We start from the raw sequence: 10,190 nt of genomic DNA, 5'->3' as shown, positions 1-10,190 counted from the left end.
GCGAAACACACCCTGCGGAAAAGGCTCCTCGGCACGTTCGAGCACCGCACAATGGCTCTCTGTAAACCTACTCGTGCGGGCTGGAATCGCTGTACAACAACAGTCGAAGGAGGTGTTCTACTGCCGTGGCTACTTTGTTTCGACATTCACAGACCAATTTGAAACAATGAAGCGAGCGACTAAAGTTTTGCTATGCGGTCTTTGAGCCAGAACACCAGCGGGTGGTTACATAACCCAAGGTGTCGTGTCAAGCAATGTCGCTTCTCAGTGTCCGTGCCTGCTATATTGGCAGCGGAGTGCACATCAGTGGCCTGAATGATGGGTAATGTTTATTCATTTATTCAATACATTTAACGTTTGTTAAATGTGTTTAATTTAAAATGCGTATCGACTTTACAAAATGGCGCCTTCGTAATAAGGTCAGGTGATGGATCTTCTCCATTTTAGCTGGGACGTTTTAGTTGGCAATGGAAGCTGGGGGACGAACGATGTTTTTATTGGTGGTGAGGTTTGATGTCATGGTTTGGATGAGGTGGTTTCTCGTTTCATTTGTCAAAAAGTCGGTGTCAGTCTACAAGGAGGAAAAACGGTGTCAGGCTGGAAAATCTCCTCGTCGCGATCAACAACACACATTCGATTCAATGTAATTCAACGTTATGGTGACAGGGTGTAACTCCGAGCGCAGGAAGACCAAACATTCGCCTTGTAGATTGCCATCAACGTGTTTCGCACGTCAGTCAGGAGAGGCAACATCTTGTTTAAGCTTCTTTTGGATATTTTTGTTCAATGTTTTTTTTTTTTTTAGTCTCATTTAACATTGCTTACCATCACCACCCTAGCCAAACACCATGCAAGACGTCTGCATTACTGAACAGGCAACCACATTTATGGGGTGGCCTATGTTTGTTATTTTGGTATAATGCGAGATGTGAACCGATCGGAGAGGTGCTGATGATAAGTTGTGTAAACATTTTTGCAACCTTGTTGTCAGTTTGCCTACTGGTCACAAGTAATTTCCAAGTTGTGATTGAAACACGCTTCACGCATGGCTCAGATATGCCAACAAGATGATCTTTCCACTGCACTTGTATTCTCCCGTCCCTACAACCTAAAAGGAAAATACTTACAGTGATGCTAGGTTTTAATAAATAATGACCGCACTCGACAACTTCATATCACACGCTTTCCTTCCTCAACCTAACCCATTTGCGAGCCCCGCCTTGGGTAAAGGATTGGTTCAATATGGGGGTTGGGCGGCTGCAAATCCTCTGTGTGCAGATTCCGCTCTGTTGAATGGTTGAGGGACATGGCCATCATGCGTCCGGTCCCGCCTCCCGCGGTGAGCAGGGTAGTATGTGAATTGTGTCTGAGAGGCGGTATCCTGAACTGAACAGGGCTTTGCATGTCAAAGTGGTGGTCTTGTGTTTCTTGATCGAAGCCAAAATGGATATGAAGAAAAGAATTCATCTAGAATTGCGAAATCGGACACCGTCTGATGTAAGCTAAACTTTACACTGTTTTGATTTTGATTTAAAAGTAATGTGTAGTTATTATGCCCTTGATGTGGACGCACTCTTTAATGAAGTTGATGTGGCATTCTTGAACGAACTTTAAATGTTGCTGTATTTAATGTGTCCACTGTTTTGTCTTAGACCAAACACGTTATCTGACAAGCCTGTTGATCTCATTATCAAAGAAACTTAAAATTATCGCGGTGGGTTGTGCGTCTGTTGCAATGGGGAGCTCTAATGTTAGTTGAAGTAAACAAGGGTATTCGTGTGGAGCCATGTTTGTAACTTTAATCTCGTGCGCGCCCTTTTCATTTAGCACACACAACTGCATGAACCGTAACGTTCTGGTCATTTCTCAACCCTTCGGACTGGTCTGTTGCCAGAGTTCAGCCATTTCATACATTGCACTTACATTGGACAAAGGTGCCTCTTTTTCAAAGGCCTAATGTAATGTTACATTTGGTCTGCACGTTGAATGAACGTTGAATGGCATAGGGCTCTAGCCAAGCCCGCTAACGTTAGCGAGTCCGTTTAGCTCAATGGCTAACTTGTAAGATAAGTTAACCCTCGAACACTCGTGGCGAAGTGCACCGCTAGCCCAAAAGTGTGACACTAGTACAAACGAAATTGCGCTGTAAAGTATGTAGTTCTATCTTTGGAGCAATCTATGGGCAATCCTCTTTGAAAAAGAAACTGCAACTGTTGAGAGGGATGATGTGACACGGAACCACTGAAGTCTGTGCACGGAACCCTTGTGTTCAATTTAAGTTATTCCCTTGTGGACACAAAACCTAACTTTTCCTTTAGCAATTTTGGTGGAGCCACTAGCAATTTGAAAGAGGCAACCTTCGATATTGTTTAAATGAGAATAACTTCGCAACAAAATCCCAAGAATTTGACACAGCCCTACGTTGTGATCTACTCTACCCATTTACCTCCGGTAGGCAGCCAGCCCGCCGCCGTCTAGCCCTTCGAATGGGTGAAAATGTAGTGTTCAGGCAAGGAGTTTTATTCCGGGTTCGTCCCTCGCGTATGAGTTGCAGCCTGGACAAAAACAGGCAGCATGGGCTCTTTCGTGGTTCAATAACAACGGGGATGTCCATACTGCGAAATGAAAAAGTACAGCATGCCATGCAATCTTTTCGTGTTTTAGCAGCATTGCAACGTACGAAACCGCCATTTTAGTGATCGATTGATATAGTAAGTGAGACCATTTCGATGGTAAGAAATAAGGTGCGTCTTGATTGGTGACCGCGGATTTGTATGAAAAACTATACATTAGGATATTAGTTTACGCAGTGTATTTAACCGGCGTTGCTTTGCTGCCCTTTGTTACACAATGGCTCGGCGTTGCTTTGGGCTGCGCTTTAAACCCAGTGTCCCTAGTGCGATGTTCACGAAGTTTGGATTGCAAAGCAACGTTTTAGAAATGCTTAGATTGTATTTACTTAAACCTCATGGATACTGGAGGATATACACGTCGTCGGCCATTTTGGTTTGTATGTACCGTACATTGAATTAAGGCGCGGTTACAATGTCTTCGACATAAACTATTTATGGAAGAATGTAACGCCATCTGATTCTGAACATTGTGGCGATAGCAATCACCTTTGTGTCTTCCGCGAACCACATAAACGCGCCGTCTGTATGGCTTTCAAAATTAACGAGTGGTCTATGGAAGCCCTTTCCCCATCCACCAAAATCGCTGCTACAGTAGCCCTTGGACAAAATTCGCAATATCTAAGAAGCGTATTTAAAAAGAGGAAAAAAGAGAAAATCTTGGAAGTGGCGAGCGGCCGTCGCAGGTGAAATGCTGCGTCGCTGTAATGTCTGCTGTTCCGTGCTGTGTGGTGCGCGCAGTGTGTGTTGAGTTCTAGAGCTCTGAGCTCGTGCAGGCTGCATTGCATCAGTGGCACATGACGAACATGTCACCTTGCCGGAAAGACGCACGTTTATTTCGGCTTTGAGCAAGCAGTGTTTATTCCATAAACGTTTTTAAACACAATTGTGGAGACATAATGGATCATTTTAATAACGCAAAACCCGGACCTAGTTAAATATAACACGTGTTGTACACAGAAGTGTCGCCGTATTTGATATGTCCCACAGAAAAGAACTGCATTAAAATCTTAGAATGATGAGACAATAGATTTTATTGCAAGGGAGGTTGGTACACAAAACTGTCCCCAGGCTCATGGTGAAGTAACGACTCAATTGAGACATGTGGTATAGGACGCTGCAGTTATGAAATATAGAGTGCGTGGAATGGCTTACTCCATGGGGGTGAATCTGCATCTGGATAAGTAAAAATTGCATTACAAATATGTAGATAAAAGAGAAGGCATCCGTTTAAAAATGCTGTCTATCTGTTAACACTTTTTGTTGCTTAACATACTTTTTTGCCTGACATGATCTACAACTTAAACACATTCATTTTGTCTTGTGGCTTACGACATACTCTCCTTTGTTCTTCATGTATTTCACACCCTTTCCTTGCAGTTAAATGAGTGTGCATAGTAGGTGCAGGCTCTTCCCCTTTCACACACATTGTAGTGGAGAGACGAATTCACACAGCCTATCTATCTGTGATAAAATTGACGTCTAGACACATTTGCTAAGCCCAAGGCAAATTTACCCATTCATAGGCTCTGAAGTAAACACACTTCTTTGCAATGCCCACCACAATAAAGGCTTTTTTTGTACTTAAGCAGATGCGCACTAGCAGTGTGCTGTTGGGAATCCTTGGTGAGACTTAACACCGCAATAACCACTGAGGTTGAGTTTCACCAAATTCCTTAGTGACAAATTTCCCCCCGGGACACAATAAAGTCTACTCTACTCCAGTGTGATTGCCTGGTCCGACCCTGGCCACCATCTCCAGTCTGTAGTAATAGACCTGAGGCCTAAAGATGACATGCATTTGAGAGCAAATCCGCCCCATTTGACCTCTGACCCCTGACATCACACGCTGCCCTTTGACCTCCGGAACTCCCTCAGCAGGTGCCATAGGCCAGTGTACTGAGTCTCAACCCCAAATGTCCACTTGCTCTGGTGTGCATTGGCACTGCCCCATACGATTTGGGAGGTAATGATTCGATTCTGTCCGATTCTATGATGCATTGCATTTCTACTGAAAGCAAGGACAATTGTTTTTCATCAGTCATGAGGCAATGCAAGCAATCTTTTATTGGCTTTTGTGTGTTTCAGTCCTGCAACTTTCAATGTTTTGAAGTGCTTTAATTTTATGTGAAGTTCATTTGCCCCTGAAATGCCCACGGAAGTAATTGAAACTTGAAAAAGTATGCTGTCGAATCGATAATGACATTGGCCGATTCGATTATTGAGTTGTCCTGCCCCGCATTGTGATTCATTGCCTAATCGATTATTGTTGACGCCACTAATGCTGCTCATACTGCACCAGGATGGGAGCAATATAATCTAACTTGCATCCTATGCAGTCAACAATATTACTGAAGGAGTGAGCATTTCCCTGACGCACTATGACGTGTGGATGCTGATGTCTGGGCAGCCTGCTCGCCTGCTATTCAGAGGACCGCTGCTCACTGTATGTGCTGCTGTTTTGTGTGTCAGGTCAAAGAGCTTGTGCTGGATAACTGCCGGTCGAACGAGGGCAAAATCGAGGGCCTCACAGATGAGTTTGAAGAGCTGGAGTTCCTGAGCACGATCAACGTTGGCTTGACGTCCGTCTCAAATCTGCCCAAATTAAATAAACTCAAAAAGGTTTGTATGCGGCACAGGAGTTCCGATGTCCCTTTTAGGGGGACACATGAAGAGAATGTCTATTTAGAGTTAATAGAAGTAAATGGCACTTTGGTGAGGTCTTGAACTGTGGAATGTGTATTTTGTACTGTATGTGCTGCTGGACACCTTAAAGGTGCACTGTGTAATGCTTTTTAGCACTTTCTTTCCAGAATTCATGCTGGCCATTCACAAATGTTACTTTTTCATATATTTACCACCATCATCAAATTCTGAGTATTCATTTTGATTGGAAAATTTGCACTTTTCATACATGAAAAGGTGGCTCTTCTCCATGTTCGCCATTTTGAATGTCCACAAATAGATATTTTAGCTGCCAAACATACTGTGCTTTGGTCATACTGGTAAATATTACTTCATTATTTAGTAAATATTCATGCAAGACTAAGAGGCAGCACAGTTTCAATGAGCTGCATAGTTGCAATACCTACTCTGGCCACCATCCTACACTGCGTGCCTAATTTCCTTCAGGATTAATCAAGTGTGCCCACTGTCTGTTGTTGCAGCTTGAGCTGAGTGACAACCGTATCTCAGGCGGTCTGGAGGTCCTGTCGGAGAAATGCCCCAGCCTCACACACCTCAACCTCAGCGGCAACAAGATTAAAGACCTCAGCACCATCGATCCTCTGGTGAGAATTAAAACCTACCGTGTGTGTGTGTGTGTGTGTGTGTGTGTGTGTGTGTGTGTGTGTGTGTGTGTGTGTGTGTGTAGGGGGATTGTAGTTGAGCTCTTCACATGTCTATGATGAGTGTCTTATGGTATGGTCTTTAAAGAAAAAAGAAGAGAGGACAGCTTTACAATGTAGGAGTGGCTAATAAGCTTAAACCTATTCACATGAACGGAGGCGACAAATTGCTAGATATACAGATTCCCTAAATATTTGGTTTTCCTCACCTTGCAGAATAACCTAGAGAGGCTAAAAGGTTTAGACTTGTCCTCATTATGAATAAATGGATGGATGGGTTGATTGTAAGCTTTGTTCGTCAGGTGCCTATCTCTTCAAAATAGCCTTACTTGGGTGAATTTGTTTTTTATGCAGTGAGTAGTACCTGAGTGTGTGCACACACATACTGCCCTCAGTGCCCAAAACATTGTGAGGAAATGTGTTATTGTGTTTTGGAAAAATATTGCATTACGTTACCCCTCACTTTGCTTTGTTAGTGGAAAAAAATAAATAAAAAAAAAACATTTGACGGTAGTAAATCCTAAAAATTCCGGAGGAAAAAAAAGCAGGAGTCTTAAGTGTTTAGACCTTTTCACATGCTCTCAGATTGATGTACGAACATATGTGATAATGTTATTTTTTCCCTCCCCACCTCAACAGAAAAAGCTGGAGACTCTAAAGAGTTTAGACCTGTTCAACTGCGAGGTGACCAACCTGAACGACTACCGGGAGAACGTCTTCAAGCTCCTCCCCCAGCTCACCTACCTGGATGGCTACGACAAGGATGATAAGGAGGCGCCCGACTCAGATGCGGAGGGCTACGCAGGGCTGGATGACGACGACGATGAAGATGAAGATGGTGGGTCTTCGCCTAAGATCTCACATTTGCCAGTAGCGTACTTTGTGTGTGCATTGTGTCGTCTTCAACAGTGATGGAAAATGTTGCATCCGACATTGGCCATATTGCCCATATTGCGCCAAAGTGTGTGTGTGTGTGCGCGTGAGAGAGAGATTATTTGAATCCAAATTGTGTAAACTTCATTGGAAGGTTGAAATGAAGAATTTAAAAATGGTCTCCCTTCCCCTAAAAACCAAGACGGTAATGCATCTGACATTAGCAGTACCTCTGCTGTGTGTGTACGCACCACCAAAAGGAGGTCTGTTGTGTAGGAAGTGTGATGACTGTCATAGTAAAATGCATGCTGCTTGATGTCATTGGCTTGTGTGCAGACTACGATGAAGACGCAGCTCCAGGAGAGGAGGATGATGACGATGAAGATGTAGAAGAGGAGGAGGATGAAGAGGGAGAGGAAGAGGATGACTTGAGTGGAGAGGTAGGCGTGCGCAAGCACACACACACACACACACACACACACACACACACACACACACACACACACACACACACAGGGAGTATTCCAAAAACCTGGCTCAGTAGTAAGCCAGGTTAAGTTAAACTTGAGGTAGTAGTAAATGATCTAATAGAAGAGCCAGGAGTCCTCAATTTCCTTAACTAAATGACATCTGCAGTACTATCTATTAGAGGGTTTACCACCTCCTGTAGGTTAACTTAGCAGAGTTTATCCTTTAACCATGTTCTTGGAATACTCTCCCACGAACAGTGCGCCGTGTTAAACCATCTTCAACTAGACTTGAAATATGGTGTAACACTGCACTGTTTTTTTGTGCGGTAATGCTATACCTGTGTGAGCGCGAGAGAGAGTGACACACAGAGTAATGGTAAACTGCTGTTGGTACAAGTGCCATAACATGGAATGTGTGTGTATGTGAATATGAGCTGGAGATGTGCTGTAAAATGTCACTTGTGTGTTGACAGGAGGAGGAGGAAGATGACCTGAATGAAGGCGAGGAGGAGGAAGAGGACGGTAAGTGTATTGTGATTTACTGGAGCTGTTCACAAGGCTTTTCATTCCGCAAACGTGTGTGTGTGTGTGTGTGTGTGTGTGTGTGTGTGTGTGTGTGTGTGTGTGTGTGTGTGTGTGTGTGTGTGTGTGTGTGTGTGTGTGTGTGTGTGTGTGTGTGTGTGTGTGTGTGACAGAGATTACTGCGATATGAGTGTACATTGAATGATGTGATTGCTTCAGTAATGTATGTATGGGTGTAAAATGAAATGGTTGCACGTGTTTGTTTGTAATAAATGTGTAAACGTGCGTTTGCTTCAGATGAGGAACGGGGACAGAAGAGGAAACGAGACCCTGAAGACGATGATGAGGACGATGACGACGACGACTGATCTGCTGACCGCCTCCACCTACCTACCTACCTACCTGCTCTTTTTAAAATGGCCGACCGACCGAACGAACGATGTGTGTTTTTCTAAACGGGTGTATAAATTGTGTGGGGGGAGGGGGGGTGGGTGATTTCCCTTTAAGCTGTCCTCACAGGCAAGACGGCATGAATGGAGGAGCTCCTGTACTGAACTGTGTGTGTGTGGATGTGAGTGAAAAGAGAATGTGTGTGTGGATGGATGCAACAGGCGGGTGTTTTTACCACAGGCAAACACTTGTACCCAAAGGCTTTTCTGAGTGCATGTCCAAGTATTTTGATGACTACTGCTTTTTTTGTAAAGATGTCATAGTTCGATTTCCCCCTCCCCTCCCCATACGGGTGCTGTCGAGTGGGGCTGTTTTACAGAAGAAACTATTTTACTGTTGGATGGTGTGTGTCTGGTCTGCCTCACCCCAGGGACGTGTGTGTGTGTTTCCGTGTGTGTGTGTTTCCCGTCCGTCTGTCCCTCTCCCCTGTCTGCCATTATCAGAGCCCCCCCAATCACCCTCCCCACCCCTTGCTCCGCTAGTCTATGTGGGCTCTTTGTAAATAGTGACCAAATCTTTTTCTATGCTTTTTTGATAATGGTAGACTTTTTTTTTCATTATCCAGCTGTAATGTTGAACTATAATAAAGTCTCCTTTTGGAATGGTGTGAGTCCCATCTCGGCTGTAGTATTTTTGTGTGATTGTTCAGTCTGCAAATGCTCAGATGGGGGGGGGGGGTATGAACATCGCCCACACACACACACATAGTACTCAAAGAATGCAAAGGAAAGATCATGGTGAAAAGGTCTAGTCCACGTTCCTTGTGTGTCCACACAAGAGGTTCAGGTGTTTTTTGTCATAGTCCAAACAGTGGCATTAAGAGAGGTTCTGAGGGCACAGTCTGTAACTGGCGTACAGAGTGCATAATTTATTTTAGTCATGTCCCTAGTTTTCACTCGGTCCTGTTGCCTTAACACATGGCTGCTATGAAATGTTTTGGGATTTTCCCCATTCACAAATTCAAGAATGAGTTACATTCCTTCTGCCATTCCGAAGGACATGGGGAAGATCAAAAGTATGTTTTCTGATGATCTGGTCAATATTATTTAGGCCACAAAACCGTCACTGAAGCTAAGAGTAGCCCAGTCATCTTTCTTGGTAGGCCTACTCAGTCCAGTTAGGCTACCTAAATGTTGTCCCTGATTTTTGTTATTTGGTCTTAAAAAAAAACATTTTTGGTACATCACAGCGATGTGCAAATTGACCTTGCATTGATCACGTTATCTACACAATAACATCTCATGTTTTAATACCATGGGGGGCGTTTGTTCAAAAAGGTTGACAGCCCAGTCGTTACAGTAGCACAACGTTGTGGTGATGGGGACTGAGGGCATTGGATGTTCGGTAATGGAGCACACCGTTTGTGGTGTTTGGGCTCCCCCTGCTGGTCATATACGGCAAGCGCTCCATATTCGCATAGGAAGATCGCCATCCTTTGGTAAACAGACGAGTAGTTTTTGTCCTCCTTCCTCAGAAAAAGCATGTTTGACCAGTAGGTGGAGGTCTTGCATAGTTTGTAAGAGAACCGACTTCTTGAGAGAAATGTAGGTGTGTGTGAGAGATGTGAGTTTGGATACCGGTACCTGAAACACTAAATCCCGCCCAATTCTAGGCTATTGATTTCTTAGGCCAAAGGTTGAGCAGGTTTTTCTGCTAAGTGCCTTTTTTACCTGCAGACAGCCATCCTGCACAGCCCAATTTATTGGGTGGGATACCGCCCAATCTGGCAACAAGTCATGCCCATTTAGGAGACTGGACTTGATCCCACTTTGTTGCATTGGTAACACATGGTGATGTATCTTGGTTAACTAACATGTTGAAAATCCTCTGGTGTAGGCTACACACTATGATACAGCTATTGGACACCTACAAGAGTACAGAGAGTGCATCTCCCACAT

The 10,190-nt window shown here is 44.1% G+C and overlaps 1 protein-coding gene across 1 annotated transcript; it reads left to right on the top strand.

Annotated features, from left to right (window-relative positions):
* The first annotated feature begins 389 nt into the window (after positions 1-389).
* On the top strand, positions 390-8,908 carry LOC134447138 (acidic leucine-rich nuclear phosphoprotein 32 family member A-like). Its single transcript, XM_063196444.1, has 7 exons — positions 390-1,497; positions 5,103-5,252; positions 5,798-5,920; positions 6,617-6,815; positions 7,187-7,290; positions 7,794-7,842; positions 8,140-8,908. Exons 1-7 carry the CDS (start codon positions 1,444-1,446, stop codon positions 8,208-8,210), a joined length of 750 nt encoding a protein of 249 aa, XP_063052514.1. The 5' UTR covers positions 390-1,443; the 3' UTR covers positions 8,211-8,908.
* Positions 8,909-10,190: the final 1,282 nt, after the last annotated feature.

The sequence above is a fragment of the Engraulis encrasicolus genome, chromosome 4 (assembly GCF_034702125.1).
Source record: "Engraulis encrasicolus isolate BLACKSEA-1 chromosome 4, IST_EnEncr_1.0, whole genome shotgun sequence".
Classification (NCBI taxonomy): domain Eukaryota; kingdom Metazoa; phylum Chordata; class Actinopteri; order Clupeiformes; family Engraulidae; genus Engraulis; species Engraulis encrasicolus.
The sequence above is the reverse complement of the archived record's forward strand: the minus strand, read 5'-3'. Positions and strand labels throughout refer to the sequence as shown.